The following is a 21,244-nucleotide window of genomic DNA, read 5'->3' on the forward strand; positions in this document are numbered from 1 at the left end:
AGGTAAAAAGACGTGTACATATATACATGTATACACACAGACACATAAACAAAAATACGTATATATGTATTTGTACACGTTTGCAGAATCACATTACATGAAGAGTAATCGGAAAGATTGGGTGTAGAAAAATGGACCATTTTCAGCTGAATATGTGGAGTGAAAGAGGAATCGAATTATTTCCATGTTATTGAATGCTCATGATTTAAAATAAAGCCCAGAAAGAAGAAAATGAAGCTTAGCCTTCTTAAATTACAGTTTTCCAGAGCACTCCTCAAAATGTATGAGAAGAGAAATTGATGACAGCTTTTCACTCTGGCAGGAGGGATAAGGTGCAGTCTGGAAGTGGCCCAGCCACACCGAGTTGCTTGGGTCACTGGGGCACAGTTCTGCACTGAGCTGTTTTGTCCCATAATTGCTGGTAAATGGGAAGCACTTGGGTCCTTCAGATAACCATGAGAATATCTCGTTCATGTCTTTTCTTGCCATACTAGTTGCTATGGCACAGTGTCTTCCTTAAATGGAGAACCTGAACAAGGGGTTGCTGTGGAAGCCGTGGGCCAGAATGACTGCAGCATTTATGGAGAAGACACCGTGACAGATGAAGAGGGCAAGTTCAGATTACGTGGATTGCTGGTGAGACTTGGAACGTGTTTTCTTAGGGGACTTTTTTTTCATCCTGTGTTCAGAAGTGTCTTGTGGTACCCCCGAGACTGCCAGGAGTGGGGTGGGTGAGAGGGGTCGGATGGGACTCTGGAGCGTTCCAATTCTTACCTTAATGAGTACAGTTTGCATTTTTTTCTAGCTAACAGGTCAGATCAAGGATCTGTGGCACAATGAAGTTTGAAAACCCAGGATTTGGTGGGACTTGGCCCTAGCAGTGTGTGGCCACGGCCTATGCCAGGGCTCTCAAGCCAAGTGCCTGTGGGGCCAGAAGAGCAGTGTGAACAGTGGAGGAGGCTGAGTGAACAATAGGGAGAAGACTGTGGAGCAGGCACGGCCTGTGGAAAGGGGCAGCCTGTTACTTGGCTCCAGCTTATTGTAGCCGTGGGGGAAGACAGACTCAGCATTGCCAGATCATTTGAATTTTAAAAAGAGAAGTCAGAAATTCCCACTTCCCAGAAATAATATCCAACACAAGCATTTGGGAATGCTTACGATGGACATTCCAGATATCCAGTGATGTGTATACATGGGTAGAGGGGAGAGGTGGATGGAAAAAAATCTTAGAAGTGTGGGAGTGCATATTATGCTTGGAATTTTGAAATAAGAAACCCAATTTGACTTTTCTGGGGTAAAAGAAAATGAAACTGAGTTGGGAATCAAAGGGTCACAGAATTTCAGATGCTTCAACACCAGGGGTGATTTTAAAGGAATTCTGAACTTTTAAGAAGGTTAACAGGGCCAGGCATAGTGACTCAACGCCTGTAATCCCAGCACTTTGGGAGGTGGAGGTGGGCGGATCATGAGGTCAGGAGTTCGAGACCAGGCTGACCAACATGGTGAAACCCTGTTTCTACTAAAAATACAAAAATTAGCTGGATGTGGTGCCACACGTCTGTAATCCCAACTACTCAGGAGGCTGAGGCAGGAGAATCACTTGAACCTGGGAGACAGAGGTTGCAGTGAGCTGAGAGCATGCCATTGCACTCCAGCCTGGGCGATAGAGTAAGACTCTGTCTCAGAAAAAAAAAAAAAAAAAAAGGTTAACAGGCTGCAGATTGGGAAATGAGGGGACAGAAATGCTCCTATTATAGTGACCACATGCAGCCAAACCAGGCTTAGACCAGGCGCAATACAAGAAGCCTCCTTTCTAGAGAATTGACTCTGAGTTTATTTGCAGCCGGGATGTGTGTACCACGTTCAGCTCAAGGCAGAAGGCAACGACCACATTGAGCGGGCGCTCCCCCACCATCGGGTGATTGAGGTGAGGCATTCAGTGCTGCCACTGCACCTGGGTGTGGGTGCCTCCCTGATCAGAAGTCCTCCCAAGTTTCTCTGGCTGTCTGCCTTTCATCTGTGGCGGGGGGAGCTTTACTCCTCATTAAGGGTCCTCTTAGAATGGTGTCATCTTCACAAGCAGCATCTTATGTGGGTTTTTAATGAACAGCGTTGCTGTCATGCATCCAGAAAGGAAATCGGAACTGTTGTATCCTTCCCTGTGATTTGCCCTGTAAGCTCTGATCATTATTCCGCAAGTGAAGGATCTTAAGGCATAAGCAGCATTTCAAATCAAGGGACAATAATCGAGAGAACATGGGCTCAGTTGGTGGCAGGGCCACTCAGTTTTCTTAGGTTCAGATGACCTTTTTCCTGCTCCCATTTGGTGGGGAGTCTTTTTATATTCAAGATCATGACTTAGCTAAATTAATCCCTAAAGAGGACGTCCTGCTAATCACGGGATGTGGCCTGGGAATCATTTGAAGTAGGGCTTTTCTCTCACTCAATTATTGGCAAGACTAGACAGCTTAGGTGGGCAAGAAGGGCTGTCTCTTAGTGGCTTTATTTAGGTGACTTCATTATGCATGAAGATTGTGAGGAATTTGGAGGGAGGTTATTGAGCCAGTTAGAACTTTTGACCTAGGAAGTGGATTTTCTTTTTCTTTTTTTTTTTGAGATGGAATCTCACTCTGTCGCCCAGGATGGAGTGCAGTGGCATGATCTCAGCTCACTGCAACCTCCACTTAATGGGTCGAAGTGATTTTCCCTCCTTAGCCTGTACCTGGGATTGCAGGCACACACCATCACTCCCAGTAATTTTTGTGTTTTTGGAAGAGATGGGGTTTTGCCATGTTGGCCAGGCTGGTCTTGAACTCCTGACCTTAGGCGATCTGCCTGGTTCAGCCTCCCAAAGTGCTGGGATTATAGGCGTAAGCCACTGCAACCAGCCAGAAGTGGATTTCCTTGGTGTCTTGATGGTGTCAGCATTTTAAATGGCTGGGATGACTGCATCTCACACCAAAATGCTTTGCATGTTCTTGGTGTAGTAACTTAGGCCAGGATCACTAACATACTGTGGACTGTGGCTAGCAGGTATGAAAGGAAAGGGAGCTGGCCCTCTGGGGTCTCAAAAACCCCATGTACAGACCCCACACATAGGGGGTGCTGTGACTCTGCCCCTGCTGATGGCTGATGGACAAGAGCATCCTTTTCTTTTTTTTTTAGGAGAAGCTGGGAAATCTGGCTTTATATATGAAATTTCTTACTTTTAAACTTGATGGCAAGTAATTAAAACTTAGAAAAAAAATACTGTGCTCTCAAAACAAAATTTGTCTGAGGGCCAGGGATAGCTATTTTCTGCCAGTTTGTGAGCTTGAACGTAGGGTACTCAATGACAAACTTCACTTTCTTAATGTAAAAAGTGAATTTTGCCTCGAGTCAGCTCTCTGGCTGCCAGATCCTAGCATAGAAGTTCCTGGTCTAGCTTTCTCATTGCCCACACTCTCTCCCTCTCTCTAGGTTGGGAATAATGATATCGATGATGTAAACATCATAGTTTTCCGGCAGATTAATCAATTTGATTTAAGTGGAAACGTGATCACTTCCTCTGAGTACCTTCCTACATTATGGGTAAGACCAGACTTTTAAATTCCAAGTATTGTGTTCCGTTTGGCTTTGAGACAAGTAGGAGTGGGACATTTTGTGGTTTTATGCCTGTCTGTTGCCTTAGGTACGACAGGTGGAGGTGCTCCAGAGTGCCGCCTGCTGAGGGCTGGCACTGAGATTTAAGAACCTGGACCACTGCGCATAGTGCAGTGATTGCTAATTGTTGGAGAGAATGTGTTCCGGTTTCAGATAACTGTTTGCCAGCAGTTAATCTTTCAAAGAATTATAGTAGGAGCCTGATCAGTGCAATCTGGAATCTAACGTGGAAAGCCGATTTTAGAGAAAGTGCCTTATAACTTTGAAAATTCTCCCTGGAGTGGAGGTTGTATGAGATGTTCTTGGATTGGTATAAAGAAATGCCTGAGGCTGGGTAATTTATAAGAAAAGAGGTCTAATTGGCTCCTGGTTCTGTAGGCTGTGCAGGAAGCATAGTGGCTTCTGCTTCTGGGGAGGCCTCAGGAGGCTTCCCGTCATGGCGGAAGGTGAAGGGGGAGCAGGCGTGTCACATGGCAGAAGCCGGAGCAAAAGAGAGAGAGTTGGGGGCGTGGTGCCACACACTTTTAAATGATCGGATCTCACAAGAACTCTGTAACAAGGACAGCACCAAGCCACAAGGGATCCATACCCATGATCCAGCATCTCCCACCAGGCCCCACCTCCAGCACTGGGGATTACAATTCAACATGAGATTTGGGCAGGGACAGATATCCAGAGTCTCAGAAGTGGTGGGCAGGTGGTAGAGGCTCTCTGTTGTCTCCAGTAGTAACTCACCTTGCTGTCTTGGCCAGTCGCTTCATTTCCACATGCCTCGGTTTCCTCCTCTGTAAAGCCTAGATTTTGGACTCAGAGACCAAATCTTGTCCCGCTCTAACAAAAATCTCCGTGCTACCATGATGAAGAAATGTTTATATAATACCCTGTAGACTCTCTGCAGATGTTAATGAATTGCTCTGAGGGTATATTGTTAAGATGCACTTGTAATTTTATACACGGTTAAGTATGCAGCTTGGGTGAGAAAGTGTGTGCAGGCTTTAGTCTGCTCTGTCCAGGGCTTGCAGGTGTGTGCTTGTGGGGACCAGGCAAGTAATGTCAGAGAGTGCAGAGGGTTGGGTAGGGTTGGGGGCAAACTGGGGAACCCCTGCCCCAACCACGAGGGGAGGAGGCACAGGAGACGGTGCCATGCTCTGGCTCCTGATGGTTGCTGTGCTGGAATTGCTCTGCTGGAATTCTGGCTCAGAGTTGGCGTCACTTCCCAGTTTTTCAGAGAAGCTGGAAATTAGAATTACTTGAAATCACCTGATTTTTAAATAGAGTCAGTGAATTCAGATTTCCTTATACAAGACAAAAGAACACATAAGGGGTCTTTGATGTGACCCATAAGCCTTCAGTCTGTGACTTTCATTTTAGGAAAACTCCCCTCGTGTGTGTTACATAGAAAGGTGCCAGCATGGGCCCAGGGACGTGGTCCTGGCGTTCTTTTTCTCTTGTGGCAGGTGCAGTGTGGCATCCTCAAAGCCTTTGCCATCATTCAGGACTGCACCTTAGTCCTGCTCATGCCCCATCCCATGTGGTTGTGAGAATAGTGAGAACAGGCAACAACCCCAGAAATGAAGCCAGAAACAAAGTACTCCGGTGCCTCTTGAAGCAGCGTGGAGAGCCACGTACATGATGGAATGCATTTTGACTTTAACAGATATTTGTGGAGTTAAGGTGACATCGTATGATGAGGCAGTGCAAGGCAGGAACGACCCTTGGGATCCTCAGGGGGTTGAGTCCCAGGCTACGCTGTGTGTAAGTTGTGCGACCTTAGGTGACTTTGGCTCTCTGGGTCTCCATAGGGATAATAGCAATGCCTGTTTCATAGTCAGGATCGGTGATAATATAAATAAAATGTCTGCCGCCTGCCTGACATATTACAGATATTCAACACATGTTAGAAGCTATTCTTTTTAATATTACTATTATATTAATTCTTATTACTATTTGGAACAAGAACACAGGTCGTCAGAATCTGATTTGAATCTTAATTTCTGTGTGTGGTGTGTAACTGGATGGAGTCTCGGATGACCAAGGGATGTGTGATGCATATGGGGAGAGCTTTCTTTTTCAAATATCCAAAGATACCCACCCAGAGAGCAGCTTTCCTGAGGATGTCTGGTACAAAATGCTGATGGTGTTTCACTGTCAAAGCATGTCCTGTTTTGTTTCTCTCTCCAGGTGAAGCTTTACAAAAGCGAAAACCTCGACAATCCGATCCAGACCGTCTCCCTTGGCCAGTCCCTCTTCTTCCATTTCCCCCCACTGCTCAGAGACGGCGAGGTAAGGCCTCTGACCTGATTCTGCGTTCTGCCTTTGTTTTAATAATTCTTCTGTATAGTTTAAGGAAACACAGTTCTCTCCTTTTCTTCCTAAATACCACTCTGCAGAAATGTGCTCTCTCAATCAAAAGAGGTTGGGTTCTGCAGGGATTACTTTTTCTTAATTGTTTTTCTATTTACAAAAAGAATACATATTCATGGCAGGAGATTTTGGAAAAAAGAAAAAAAAGACTTAAGTCTCATCATCCAGAAATAGCCACTGCTAATGTGGTGATTGGTATCCTCTGGGTCTTTTTTCAGGCACATGTGCTCATGCATGTATAAATATAAATAGACATTTATTTTAATAATTCAAAACTGATACTGTTTGGTACATTGTTTTGTTGTCTGTGCTTTTCAGTGAAGAATATATTGCAGATCTGTTCCTCATCATTAAATCTTTCATACCGTGGTTTTTATGGATGGTGGTCCATAAAACAGGAAACACTGTAATTTATTTAACCAAGGCCTGCGTTAGGCATCATTGACTCTTGCACTCGGAACATATCACCCCATGCTCTCCTGCTAGGAGGGTTTCTGCTAAGAAATCCACTGAGAGCCTTGTGATGGGGGTTGCCTTGAATGTGATGATTTACTTTTCTCTTGCTGCTTTGAAAATTCTCTGTGTCTTTGACAATCTAATTATAATGTGTGTCGTGTGGGCCACTTGCAGTTCTACCTTTTTGGTGTCCCCTTGGAACTGGGAAGTTGTCAGCCATTATTTTGGATGTCATTTACTGATTATAAACTACTTATTATCAGTTCTATTTGGACAGAGCTAACTTGTAGTTGATGTGGGGAGTGCAAACTTTGCAAAGAATTTGGTTCTCTTGCTGGTGGTCTCAGCCTGAGGATGTCAAGTGTGAGCCTAGGTGGTGACATTCCCTCTCCTGGCTTCTTAACACCTGCCATGAGGATGCTATGCTCTAGCCTTTCTTTGCGGAAAATGGCTGTAAAATAATGAAACAGGCTGTCATGGAATTCTCCCTGACTTTTCTCCAGGGGGGAAAGTCACATTTGCTACATTGCTATTTTCCATAGAGATGTAGAAACATCTTTGGCTTTGGGATCACACTTCCCCTGAGTTCAGAGCCTTCATAGATGTGTGGCAGCCTTCCTTGCTGAGTGATCCTGAGCACATTACTCTCACTCTCTTCATGTTTGACTTTCCTCGACTATAAGATGGGGGGTAGGCCGGGCGCGGTGGCTTACGCCTATAATCCCAGCACTTTGGGAGACCGAGGCGGGTGGATCACCAGGTCAAGAGATCGAGACCATCCTGGTCAACATGGTGAAACCCCGTCTCTACTAAAAATACAAAAAATTAGCTGGGCATGGTGGCGCGTGCCTGTAATCCCAGCTACTCAGGAGGCTGAGGCAGTAGAATTGCCTGAACCCAGGAGGTGGAGGTTGTGGTGAGCCAAGATCGCACCACTGCACTCCAGCCTGGGTAACAAGAGCAAAACTCCGTCTCAAAAAATAAGATGGGGGTAATGATCTCGACCTTGCCAGTGGTTGAAAGAAGGGCAGCCACGGGCCTGGTGCAGTGGGCATGGTGCCTGCCACGTGGTTGGGGCCCAGCACACAAAGCTGTGGCTGCCCCTCGTGCTGTTCCAGGGATGCTCTATTTTTAGGATACAGCATCCTCAGTTGTATCACATATCTCCCTCATCAGAATTGGCTCATAATTATTTTTTGTGTTTCATAAAGTCAGATCCTCAGAGGACCGTAATTGTCAAGGTTGAGTACTCATAAAAAGAGCTGCAGGTTCTGACAGCCTTATCAGAAGCCACAGTCTCAGAGACACTGGGGATGGGGACACATGCCTGCCACTGATGCAGTAGCCCATTGAGGTTGCTACTTTGAAGGCAGCAACCTTGGTTTGGATGTGTAGACCTGGGGAGTTCTTGAAAAACGTTAATTTCTTTACATCACAGCCATACGTTAGATTTGAGTTTTCATTTGCTTTGCCAGAGCTGTTCCTGTAAGAATAACTTCTTCCCATGTGTGCACAGAACTATGTTGTGCTTCTGGACTCCACACTCCCCAGATCCCAGTATGACTACATCTTGCCTCAAGTTTCTTTCACCGCAGTGGGCTACCATAAACACATCACCTTGATTTTCAATCCCACGGTGAGTAACAGGGGGAGTTAAAAAAAAAAAAATCCGTGGGCTGGGTTTGGTGGCCCACACTTTTCATCCCAGCATTTTGGGAGACCGAGGCTGGTGGATCTCTTGAGCCCAGGGGTTTTAGACCAGGCTAGGCAGTATGGTGAAACCCCATCTCTACAAAAAATGCAAAATTTAGCTGGGCGTGGTGGAATCCATCTATAGTCCTGCCTACTTGGGAGGCTAAGGTGGGAGGATCACCTGAGCCTGGGAGGTTGAGGCCTCGATGAGCCATGATTATGCCACTGCACTCCAGCCTGTGTGACAGAGTAAGACCCTTTCTCCAGAAAAACTAACAAAACAGACCAAAAGAAAACAATACATGGGTGGAAGGGAAGGCACGTCCATACAGCCTATGCTCCAGATGGCAGGTTGCTGGGCAGATATTTAATGGGGTTCTGGCATTGGGTCACTCTCATTCTGCCTTTTGGATTCTGGGCTTCCCCAGATTCTTTTTAGCTTTTCTGAGCACTGATGCCTGCCATTCCCTTTGAGGAGGAAACTGGTAAGAGCAGTGTAATTGTTTAGGTTGGCAGCTCAGGAACGATTTTGGGGAAGAGGGACACCACTATGCCGTGACTGGTGACATGTGTTTCTCCATGTGGGAGCACATGGTATATGGCCCACTCAAACCTCTAGAACCAACTGCTGCTTTACAGAAAATAGAGAGGGCCTAAGAGCACACAAATGATTCCACGGGGATGCAGGACAACCACCTGGAGCCTGATTTGTTTGACAAATAAATTGCAAGAAAAAGAAACAACCAACAACAGATGGACAGAATACCTGTGGGTTAAAAGAAACTTAACTTATTGCTTAATTCATTGTAATATGTGCCCCTTACTATGTGCAATATGTGTATCTATTGCATATAGTCTATTGTGTAACCGATAGACTGGAAACAACAATAGAACAAACAAAACATATACGTACGTATCTTTCACCTTTTTGATAAAATTGTTTTGTGATTCCTGAAGCTCAGGTGCAGTATCATCAACTGAGGATTAAATAGATACATCAGCAGCAACAGAAATGGAGTTCAGGGCTCAGCCTCAGCACTACTGATTCTGAACTTGATAGGGGGTGAAAGTGGAGCATGGGAATCTGCATTAAAAAAAGAAAAATGTGGCCTCATAGCTTAGGGGGTTGGTCATTGCTACTAGGCCTTTTCAGTGGAAAGAATGAGAACTTTATTTAAAAAAACAAACTGTACAGGGAACAATATATTCAGATCCTCCTTATTCCTTTTTTTACTAACTGCACAGCATTCCTCTTTGTGGATATACCATATGTCTTGGTCTGTTCGGGCTGCTGTTTTGTAGCTTAGACTGGGTAACTCACAAACAACAAACATGTCTTTCTTACAGTCCTAGAGGCTGGGAAGTCCAAGATCAAGGCGCAGGCAGATTTGGGGTCTGGTGAGGAATTGCTATCTGCTTCATAGATGGTGCCACCTAGTTGTGCCCCCACAAGGTGGAAAGGGGCAAACAAGCTCCCTTAGGCCTCTTTGAAAGGGGGGTTTATCCTTGACTTAATCACCTCCTAAAAGGGGTGTCCTCTTAATACTATCACCTTATGGATAAGGGTTCAACGTATGAATTCTGTAGGCACAGACACGTTCAGATCCTGTAGGATATTCAGTTAGCCCCTGGTTGAGGGGCATTTGGATTGTCACTGGTTTTTTGCTATCACAAATAACCTTTTAATGATTTGCCTTACGAAGGCATGTTTTTGAATGTTTGTCAGTCTCTCTTTGGAAGAGAAATGCTGAGTCAAAGGGTAAATGCGTACGGAATTTTGATTGTTACAGCCACTTCCCTTCTGCAGGGGCTTCACTGTTTTGTATTCCTGCCAGCAGTGAATGAGAACCTTTTTTCTCTAACAGAATATGTTGTCAAAGTTTTCGATATTTGCAGTCTAATAGATGAGAAGTGATATTATCTCAGTGTACTTGGAATTTGCATTTCTCTCTTTTCATGTGGTTAAGAGCTGTTTGTATTTTCTGTGAATGGTTTAACCTATTTTCCTACAGAATTTTTGGTTTTCTTCAACAGCTTTCAGCTCTTTGTATATTGGGAATATTAACCCTTTGTAATGTCTGTTGTACATGTTTTTCCAGTTTTGTCATTTATCTCTTCACTTGGCTTATGCAGAGATTTATTTATTTATTTTTACTTTTTTTTATTCTATGTTAAATTTATTGGATTTTTTATTGCTTCTGGGTTTTTTAGTGATAGGAAGGTTTTCTTCCTTCTCAGCTTTTATAGGAATTTATCATGTTTTTGGGGGGACTTTTATGGTGTCTTTCTTTACAATTAAATCCCTATCATTTGGGGGTTTTCCTGGTATAGGTGTGAAGTATGGTTCCAAATTGTCTTTTTCCACATGCTGTCCAGTTACCATTTCATGCTTTTTGAAAGACATCCTGCATGGAAGGTGGACAGGAATTACCTCTCATTTAGAGATGGGAAGATTGAGATCCAGAGGGAGACGTGAGCAGCCCAAGGTCACCAGCTCACACGGAGCTGAGCTAGGACTTGAGCAGAGCTCTGCTGCCGATTCCTGGCTTCTGTGAAGAGTGGTTCATGCTCAGTGAGCCTGCAAATATCTTACCTGAACAAGGGAGTTTGTCTGATGACCCAGGAGGAAGCACCTCCTTGTGTCTCACAGTGGAGACCTGAGTAGAAAGTGCCATAGAGGGCTAGGTGCCATGGCTCACGCCTGTAATCCCAGCATTTTAGGAAGTCAAGGTGGGCGGATCTCTTGAGGTCCGGAGTTCGAGACCAGCCTGGGCAATGTGGCGAAACCCATCTCTACTAAAAATACAAAAATTAGCTGGACGTGATGGTGCGCACCTGTAATCCCAGCTACTCGGGAGCCTGAGGCAGGAGAATTGAAACCTGGGAGGCAGAGTTTGCAGTGAGCTGAGATAGCACCACTGCATTCCAGCTTAGGTGACAGAGCGAGACTCTGTCTCAAAAAGAAGAAAGTGCCAGAGTAATGAGCATGTAAAAGAACCACTTACCTTTGCTTGGGGCTGCGTGTTGGCCCCAGTGGATGGGAGAGGCCTCTGTGAAGGCCATTGTTGGCTGCAGGCAGCGACATTCCCAAGGCAGGGAACTCGTCTGGTCTCAGGGCCACACTTGGGAGCCAGCGTTGGGAGTGTAGAGACACTGCTTGGTGGCAGCCCGGCCTCGTAGCTGCTGCCTGTCACTTCTGAGAATGTGAGAAATGGCATCTGCCAGGGGTTGGATTCCTGAGCAGGGCCAAGTGATGAATGAAGAGCGTGCCTGCTCTGTGCTACCCCGTACAAGGCCCTCACAGGTTGGTCCTCACAGCAAGGCTTCAGGCAGGTGTGCTATTCCTCCCATTTTCATAGAAGCCCAGAAAGATTGAGTCACTTACCGAGTGTTAGCAGAACCAGGACTCGAGTGAGGTGGTTTGTCTCAAGCCACGTGGTTTCCACCTCGTTCTGCCTTTCATGTGATGAGTGTCTCAGCATTGCACATTCACGGGGCTTTGTAAGCACATTAGTTTCTTCCTTTGTTGATGTGAGTGCCCATAGCCTCCTGACTGGATTTTACTCAGTATTCCGTGCACTGATGAGCATTTCACACACTCATTTCATCAAGTTTCACAGCGTCCAACCGCAGTGGGTGGTGTTCAAATGATCTCCATGTCATAGTTGAGTAAACTTGAGTCTCATCGTGGCTGCCTGAGGTTACCCAGTAAGGCCTGGGACCTGAGCCCAGACTCATACTCACTCTAATTCCTGCTGAGTTAAACATGCATTCATTTGTTCATTTATTCATTTATTTTTTTCCCAAGACGAAGTCTTGCTCTATCACCCAGGCTGGAGTGCAGTGGCACGATCTCAGCTCACTGCAACCTCTGTCTCCCAGGTTCAAGTGATTCTCCTTTCTCAGCCTTCGGAATAGCTGGGACTACAGGCACATGCCACCTCGCCTGGCAAATTTTTGTATTTTTAGTACAAATGGGGTTTCACTGTGTTGGCTAGGCTGGTCTCAAACTCCTGACCTCAGGTGATCTGCCCGCCTTGGCCTCTCAAAGTGCTGGGATTATAGGCATGAGCCACTGTGCCTGGCTTGAATTAAACTTTTAAGTAAGTGTTTACTTCAGTGGAAAATCGGTTAGAATCTAATAGATGTCCAGAAATACAGAAGTAGGCAGTTAGAGATGGAAATGCGTTCCTGCCCTTATTCTTTCACTTGCGAAAGGGCCCCACAGCCGCTCTCTAGCTTAGCAGTTCTCAGATGGGTTTGTTGCAGGACGCCTTTATACTATTAAAAATTTTTGAGGATTTTAAAGAGCTTAAGTTTGTATGGATTATCTCTATCTGTATTTATCATATTAGAAATTAAAACAGAGATGTTAAAAACATAACCCACAAGCCATACATTCCATTAGTTGTGGGCGTGATGACATCAGGGCACGTAGCCTCTGGAAGAGTCCACTGTACACCTGTGAAAGAATGAGAGTGGAAAAGGCACATCACATCTTACTATTGTCATGAAAATACCTGTGGCCTCATGAACCTCCTAAGAGAGGAGTCCCGGTACCCTATACTGAGAACATTGCTCTGGCTCACTGACTTTTTATCCTTATTGGAAAGTTCTCATTTCGTTTATTCGTTTCCTTTATGGGAGTAGAGTGGGCTAATGGGATATAGGTTCAGCCAATGGTTTAGAACCCAGCATTTCAGGGGCTTTATTAAGACGAAAATTTCTGTCTCATGGCAAATGTCCAGGAGTCACCAGTGCAGAGATAGTCTGGTTGCTCAAAGGCGTCAGGGGACCCAGACCCCTTCTGTCTCATTGCTCTGTTCAAGCGCATTGCTTTGTCCAGAATGGGGCAGTTGGCCAAATGCTGTCCACCCAGCAAAAGGGAAGGTATACCACTTCTCCTCTAGGGTCCAGCCAGGGTGTGGCTCCTACCACTTTTCTTCCTGTACCATTGGCCAGAATTTAGTTCCATGGCTGTGCCTGGCTGCAGGGGAGGCTGGGAAAGGTGGCCTGTATTCTCAGTGGCCCAGATAAAAGTTGGGGGTTATATTTGGAGAAAGGGAGAATGGCCACAGGGATGCTCGTAACAGTGTCTGCTTTGCTTCCTTATTGGAAGACCAGCTCCCAATATATCAACATGGATTCAAGATCTCTCAAAGTGATTGAGTGATCGGTGAAAAAAAAAAAAAAAAGACAAATAGTTTTCTTCAAAGCTGGACGCAGGGCAGCCATCACATAAAGCCGCTCCGTGGATATCTAAAATTCCCCTGAAAACCTCAGTTTTTTATTATGCTCTTTCGAAGGGGATGGGGAAGTGAGATTACACAATGTTGTTGTAACGATCGTACAAAAAGAATACATTTGCAGAACTGGTGCACAGAAGTCACAACGTGGTATCATAAAAGCAGAACAACGTAAAGATAAATTTCTGTGTGTCAGCATAGAAACCATATACTTTAGCAATAATAGAGGTTAAACATAAAGTTAGAATTATCAGCAAGAAAAGCACGGGGCTCACAGCTGCAGGGGGAGCAGGCTCCGACACAGGGCAACCAGCCTGACTACAAAAACTGCAAGAAGGGGAAGACCCCCATGCAGGCCTGGGGGAGCAGTGGGAGAAGACTTTTACATCCTAATCTCCACCACAGAGATTTTTCCTCAACAGACACTCATGCGTCCGTTTATAGGCTCTCCATAAGGGTCGCATTCCCTTTCCAGGGCCATAATCAATATGCCTTTCTGCAATGAGAAGCTTATTGCCTGCTGTCATCTCTCTGGCAGTCAGGCCACGTGGTTTGTCTCTTAGACCAAGTTCGTGTTTTTACAAGAACAGCTCAGCAGAGCCAAAGTTACAAGCTACATTTTAACTTTTCACATTATTCTTCATTTTCTCAGATATAATCAATACAGTAAGTAACAAGCATCTCAAAGCAAATAACTCATTTGGGGGAAACCAAATTCTAAGAGAATTTACAAGTTAAAAATCAACAACTGTTTCTTCTTGTTATTTCAGATAGCTGGGCTTTGGCCAGTTCTTCCAGAAGCTTGGGGTTGCTCAGTTACCACCTAGGTCCACAGTGTTCCCAGCCCTTCCTCACTAGGCTGTACTGGCTGGGAATAGCTGCCCTCACTGTGTGCCCTGGGCCTAGAACAGCAGGTTCTTGATACATCTCTGGGACTAAGTCCCTGCATGTTTCTGGGACTCAACAACCTGAGACCCAATTGCTTTTCAACACCAGGACTCCCTGATAGCTGCATCTCTTCATTTCCTCAGTTTGGAGGAGCGTCCAGAGGCTGAGGAATACCATGTCATTGGAATCTCTTTGTTCCTGAGTTGCAGAAGCAAATAGTGAGGGTTTGGGCAGAAGAGGATTCGTGGGGAAAAGTATCCAAATCACTTTGGTTCCTTCCTTTGGATAGAAAGAATTTGGATCATGAGGGTCCTTGAGTGTCCTCAGGTAGCCAGTTCAGAAGACTGGGTGGGTGGTGGCTGTGGCGTTGTGGGTAGTGGACAAGCGTGCAGCCTTGGTGAGGAGTGATGGGGCTCTTGGTGTTTGCAGAGGAAGCTGCCTGAACAGGACATTGCGCAAGGATCCTACATTGCCCTGCCACTGACGCTGCTGGTTCTGCTGGCCGGTTACAACCATGACAAGGTAGGAAATCCAGAGGCTTCAGGAGACGGCGGGGTGTCAGGGAGAGTGAGTCCTCACAGCTGCAGGAGTGATAGCAGAGGATGTCCACGGTCACAGAAATCGCATTTCAGGGTTGGGAGGGCCTATGAAGGCCTCAAGTCCAGTCTTAGGCCTCTTTTCAAGGCTGTAAACCTCTGCAATATTTCCTGATCCTTAAACCTGGAGTACGTCTAGGGACGTGTTGGTCCCAGGGAGAGGCCAGCCCATTATCCCGAGGGACCCACTAGTACAGAGGCCTGCCTCATATGAACCGAAACCCACCCATTAGCATGTGGCAGCTGCTGATCATGTCTGAAGAAGGTATGTTGAGAAGTGAGGCTCCGCTGTTTATCTGGCAGAAGCCTCCTCTTTGTACCCCACTCTCACACTTTTTCTCTTTTCCAGCTCATTCCTTTGCTGCTACAGTTGACGAGTCGGCTACAGGGAGTCCGCGCGCTCGGCCAGGTAGCCTCTGACAATAGCGGCCCAGAAGATGCCAAGAGACAGGCCAAGAAACAGAAGACAAGGCGGACGTGAGGAGGAAGGGGGGCCGTAGCAGTCTCACTTCGGACAGGCCACAGCCAGGGGTCCGGCCACCACCCGCCCATGGGATGAAAGCCAAAAGCATGCATCAGCTAACTTCAGCCTGTACTGCTGGCCTTGCACCCCTGTCCCTTGTCACTGTGGCAGCCTGTGCGCATCCTCACCCTCCATTTGGCCCCTCGTGCAATGCAGTGAATGGACCCTCCTGTCACTCTGCTGAAAAGAATTTATTTTCTGAGTTGAATATAATTTATTATTATTATTTTTGTCGAAGTATTTAAGCTGTGCTGGTGGTGTGAGAATGTCATTCTTGATCTTCACCATTCGTTTGCAAGAGGAGTTCCAGTCGACAGGGCATTTGGTTCCATGGTGAGGTACCCTTGGAATTTCCCCGTTTTCTTCGCTTCCCTTGCATCTGAGATCCCTGCTGGAAACCACAGCAACCTGTGTCCACTGCTAGGAGGTAAAAATCAATAAAACTGCCCATTCATTTGTGTTGTAGCTCATCTCAGAGGTATTTCTTGGATGACATGCGTGTAACCCTGGGGTCTTCAGCTGAACCACATGTAGGACAACTCACAGTCCTGAGTGAAGCTGGCTGGGGCAGGATAATCACCAGCACAGCTGAGATGATCCTCAGCAGCTTTTGGCCTCAGTGATAGAAAACTCGGAAAGAGTGGGGATTGTGGCAAATGGAAGTGTGCCTACCACATCTAAAGGAAGCTTAGGTACTCAGCTCTGGCTCACCCCTGCTGTGAAGAAATGTGTGTTCATTTTTCTAGAGAAGCCAGAAAAAGATTTACGTGAAATTTTCCCAATTTTAAAAGCCACAAATGCAGTGTTTTAAAAAAAACTACAAACTTGGGCCAAACAAAATGCCTTTGTAGGCTGGGTGAGGCTGGAAGGCTGCAGGCTTACGTGAGAGATCCAGAGGAAGTCCCAGCGGTGTAACAGCAAGAATGTAATCCTCGCAGGAAGTTACTAAGTTAATTAAGTGATGTTGACGGAGGGGCACATCCATCCATCCAACATGTATTGAGTGCCACATAGGATGGCATGGGTATGTGAGGACGAGTAGAGTAAACAGCACTCTACAGCAAGTGGGGAGAGGCCGGGGGCTTCGTCTGCCTTGTTCTTCATACCCCAATGCTTGGCACATGGTGGGCATTCAGTAAGGAATGAATGAATGCATGCACACAGGAACGAATAGATGGGCACACAATGCATGCCCTCACAGCGCATGGCCCGTTGCTGTGGTAGAAGGCAAGCCAGTAAGTAGATGATGTAATGCAGTGAGCCGAGGGCCTTCAGGTGGAGGCAGCATGGGATGCCGCAGGAACACAGAGCAGAATTCTCATCCCACCGGAGATCTTAGGGAGCTTTCTGGATGTGATGTGTGAGCAGAGTCCAAAGGGACAGAGAATGGAGAGAGGGAAGACAAGGCAAAAGTTTTTTTTGCAATTGCCAATGCAGAGGGTCAGCCTGGGGGACTCCTTGGCTCTTGGGGGCCAACCACAGAGCTGCCCTGTTCCCACCTGTCAGCTAGCTTGGTGTTGGTACCGTGGAAGGAAAGTGAACAGTACTGGAGGTCTGGGACAGATGCGATACTAACACAAAATCCATTTCTTGGAGTGTTTTCCAACTCTTACTCCAATTGGATGCCCAGAAACATCCCTTTTAAATGTTAATGTGGTTTTTATTGACAGGGTGTAAAGGTGAAGAGCTTGTGAAAGATACAATTAAGTGTCTCAGTGTGCTCCCTCCAGTTCCAGAGGCTGTCACTAAGTGGCAGTCTTTCCCTGTTGCTGGCTGGAGGTCACGCTTGGCCTTGGTGGAACTTCATTGGGTCATTCTCAGTCCATTTGAAAGTGGGGCCTGTTTGCTTGTGTGTAATTTTCTTTTCATCATTTTCTGGCAATCTCAGGACAGAACTCCTCTGATTCTCCTGTGAGAAGTAAACATTAATGTTATCAATTTTTTTTTTTTTGGAAATGGAGTTTTGCTCTTGTGGCCCTGGCTGGAGTGCAGTGGCCTGAACTTGGCTCACTGCAACCTCCGCCTCCCAAGTTCAAGTGATTCTCCTGCCTCAGCCTCCCGAGTAGCTGGCCCGCTATCACCCCCAACTAATTTTTTGTATTTTTGGTAGAGACAGGCTTTCATCAGTTGGTCAGGTTAGTCTTGAACTCCCGACCTCATGTGAATCTACCAGCCTCAGCATCCCAAAGTGCTGGGATTACAGGAGTGAGTGATCATGCCCGGCCTGTTATAAGATTTTGAATGAGACAAAAGTCATATGAGACAGACTTGTTTGCTGAGGAATTAAAAAAAGGAAACGGTCAAAGATGGTGGGTTCTTGGGGAACGCTGCTCTGTGTACATTTCTGCCTATTAAAGTGGCCATAAAAACAACCATAAATGTTTGACGAGGACACCTCAGGGAGTTTAGGGCAGTTTCATTCTTATTAATTTTATTTATTTTTTGGTAGACACAGGGTCTCGGCCATGTTGACCAGGCTGGTCTTGGACTCTTGGCCTTAAATGATTCTGCCTCAGCCTCCCAAAGTGCTGAGATGCTAGGCATGAATCACCACAGCTGGCCAGGGCAGTGCTGTTCTACGGTGATGGCTTCACTTCAGTCTTCTTTTCTGGGGTTACAGGAGATGGCAAGGGCTGAAGGTGGCATGAGAACGTGTGTGTGTGTGTGTGTGTGTGTGTGTGTGTGTGTGTGTGTGGAGGGGTTGGTGAGATGGCTGGAGGAAGAGGCAGTCCTTGTGCTTAACTCTCATGGCCTAGTTGTGAGAAACAAAGATTCAGGAAACAAAGAAAAAGATGAATGAATGATTGCCTCTGTGGAAGCACACCAGTGGGCACGACCAGCCTTTCTTGAGCTACTGTGTGCCAGGCACTGTGCCGCACTCTCGCATGCACGTGGACGCTCCATGAGTTCATGAAGCAGGTATGCTTTCAGCCCTATTTTTCAGAGAAAGAAACTGAGAATGAACAATCTTGCAGCTGTCAAGTGGCAGAGCAGGGGTTTGAACCTAGGTCCAAGAGTTCTTAACTGCCATGTTTTCCTGCCCTGGATGGATGAAATGAGATGATGTAGTCACATGCCAGCTTGTCTGGGGATGACTCAGGATTAGAGATGGGTGTCACATGGGTGTCATACAGGAGAGGCAGGCATAAGTTGTAGTGAAGTTAGGAAAGGCACAGTGACGTGGAGCAGTGTGTGCAGTGGACGGGGTCATGGCTAGGGGTGAGGATGGTGGAGGACCTTTGATTATTCTATCAGCATTGTTTCTGTAACCAAAGAGCTGCATGACCAAACTCTGAGATCTAGTTTCTTAATAGGAATAATTATTAGGCATGATTCCCTTTACTTAAAAGCTGGGGCTGCCCTAAGGGAGGAGTTGGGATGAGTTTGGGGGATAATGTTTGCTTGGTTGCCTTCTGTTCAGGCTGAGTGTTCAGTGGGGTCAAGAGCGTTGTGTCCAGTCCCTGGCATTGTGGGAGTTGTTTGTGGTATGCAGCCAGCCTCAAGATGGCCCCCAGGGATCCACACTGCCTTCATGTATGGTCCCTTCCCGCACTCAATCAAGCTGGTTCTGCACCACCAGTGGGAAGTGGCGGAAGTGAATGATGGTGTGTGACTTCTCAGGCTAGGTCATAACAGGCATGAGGCACTTTGGCTCTCAGGAAGCCAGCTGCCTTGTGTGAGAGTTCTCAGATTGTCTGGTGGGGAGGGGTGAGGCCCGTGGCCCCCAGCCTGTACAGCTTGCTGCCATGTGAGTAAGCTACCTTAGAAGCAAATCCCCCAGCCCCGGTCAAGCCTTCTGATGACTGCAGCTCAGTCGACATCCAACTGCCACCACTCGAGAGACTCCAGGTCTTTGTTGCCTAGCTGAGCTCTTCCCAGGTTCTTTATTTCCCCCTAAAATGAGCTGTTTTAATTTTAGAAAGCTTAAAAACACGGTGACAGTGAAGCACTGATTTGCGTTATGCAATCCCAAATCATTGCTGACCTCAAGCTGTGTCCTCTCTTTCCAAGAAAGAAAAACAGAACAAAGTTCAATCTATCGTGTCTTCTCAAACTCTTGACTCACAGAATCTGTGAATGTGACCTATGCCCGTATTAGGCCTCTAAGTTGTGGGGTAACTTATGCAACATTAGGTAACTGGAACAGTGCTCAGTAAATGTCTGTCACATGAATGGGCAGTGACCATGGATGCATTTCTAGTTGTGTATTAATTAAGACTCTTTTGGTTTCAAGTAACTCCAACCAGCTTGAGCAAAATGGGGCATATCTCTGGTCAAGTAACAGAAAAATCCAGGAGTGGCTGGGTTTATTTATGGACCCAGGCTCCATTTCCACCTCTTGGCTCTGTTTCCCAAGACTCAGGAATCAGCTTTCTTTCTTTCTTTTTTTGAGACAGAGTCTTGCTCTATTACCCAAGCTGGCATGCAGTGGCACAGTATTAGCTCGCTGCAGCCTCCACCTCGCAGGTTCAAGTGATTCTCCTGCTTCAGCCTCCTGAATAGCTGCGATTAAATGTGCCTGCCACCATGCCTGGTTAATTTTTGTGTTTTTAGCAGAGATGTGGTCTCACCATGTTGGTCAGACTGGTCTCAAACTCCTTACTTCATGATCCACCCATCTTGGCCTCCCAAAGTGCTGGGATCACAGGTGTGAGCCACAGCGCCTGGCAGGAATCAGCTTTCTGAAAGACCACTCTGTTAGAAATGGACAGACTCATTCTTTCAACCAGGGCTAGACAGTTTGCTCAGTCACTGCTCTCAGAGTCAGGGGCAGAGGCAGATACCTGGCACACATCCACAGAAGTGAGATGGCCAGAAACTGGGGGGGCAGTGTTGGAAAGCTGGGTTTTGCCTATGGGTTCTGCTTCCGACATCATCCGGCAATGTCAGGCCTTATGTTGCCCCCATCTGCAGACCCAGCAGGACACCTTCTATCCCCTGGCATCACATGCCAGTCCTGGGGCAGAGGAAGAACTTAGGGGCAACCTCTGCAAAATTGCTGGGGCCTGGCCACACACAAGCCACGCCCATGCTCATGTGACAGATGGCCCCTGTGCCTCGGGTACTGTATTACCCAGAGGAACAAGTGGTCCTGGGTGGGCAAAAGCAACAGAAGAGAAGTCAGCTCTACTTCCTTTCAAAACTTGATGAAAAGGCCTAGTGAGGCCGGGCGTGGTGGCTCACGCCTGTAATCCCAGCACTTTGGGAGGCCAAGGTGGGCAGATCACGGGGTCAGGAGTTCGAGACCAGCCTGACCAACATGGTAAAACCCTGTCTCTACTAAAAATATAAAAATCAGTTAGGCGTGGTGGCTTTCGCCTTAATCCCAGCTACTCGGGAGGCTGGGGCAGGAGAATGGTCTGAACAAAGGAGGCGGAGGTTGCAGTGAGCCGAGATCATGCCACTGCACTCCAGCCTAGGCGACAGAGTGAGACTGCATTTCAAAAAAAAAAGACAGAAAAGCCCTGGTCAAAATCACCCTCCATTTTTAGCTTTCTCTTTCATTAGCAAAATGAACCTGACTGTATGACCATGACCATGAAATGCCTAGAGAAGGGAGATACTCATCTTACTGTGGGCCTACTGTGTGCTGGGGTGGCGAGACTCTCTTCCTGCCCTGGAACTTGCTAAGGTTGGGGAAGATATGATAAGACTCGCTTCCTCCGTACTTTTTCAGTGGGGCAGGTGTTTAAGCTTCATGTTACAATAGTGGGATCTTGGTTGGATTATGAACCTTTTTTTGAGATGAGGTCTTGTTCTGTTGCCCACATTGGAGTACAGTGACACCGTCATAGCTCACTGCAGCCTTGATCTCCCAGGCTCAAGGGATCATTGTG

General features: G+C 46.5%; 1 protein-coding gene across 6 annotated transcripts in view; it reads left to right on the top strand.

The window, feature by feature from the left end:
- The window catches only part of LOC100408200 (BOS complex subunit NOMO1), a 67,325-nt gene extending 51,448 nt beyond the window's left edge, over nt 1-15,877 (top strand). For 4 of the 6 annotated variants that reach the window (XM_078344778.1, XM_035267063.3, XM_054242635.2 and 1 more), the window contains 7 exons: nt 495-636; nt 1,844-1,927; nt 3,460-3,570; nt 5,824-5,925; nt 7,979-8,098; nt 14,718-14,810; nt 15,234-15,877. In XM_078344778.1, the coding sequence (XP_078200904.1) occupies nt 495-636; nt 1,844-1,927; nt 3,460-3,570; nt 5,824-5,925; nt 7,979-8,098; nt 14,718-14,810; nt 15,234-15,365 (784 nt within the window). In that variant the 3' untranslated portion in view covers nt 15,366-15,877. Of the gene's footprint in view, nt 1-494; nt 637-1,843; nt 1,928-3,459; nt 3,571-5,823; nt 5,926-7,937; nt 8,099-14,717; nt 14,811-15,233 lie in introns of all 6 variants that reach the window. The other 2 variants (XR_013524683.1, XR_013524681.1) reach the window with 1 other exon arrangement.
- Nucleotides 15,878-21,244: the final 5,367 nt, after the last annotated feature.

This window comes from Callithrix jacchus, chromosome 12, assembly GCF_049354715.1.
Source record: "Callithrix jacchus isolate 240 chromosome 12, calJac240_pri, whole genome shotgun sequence".
NCBI classification, from domain to species: domain Eukaryota; kingdom Metazoa; phylum Chordata; class Mammalia; order Primates; family Cebidae; genus Callithrix; species Callithrix jacchus.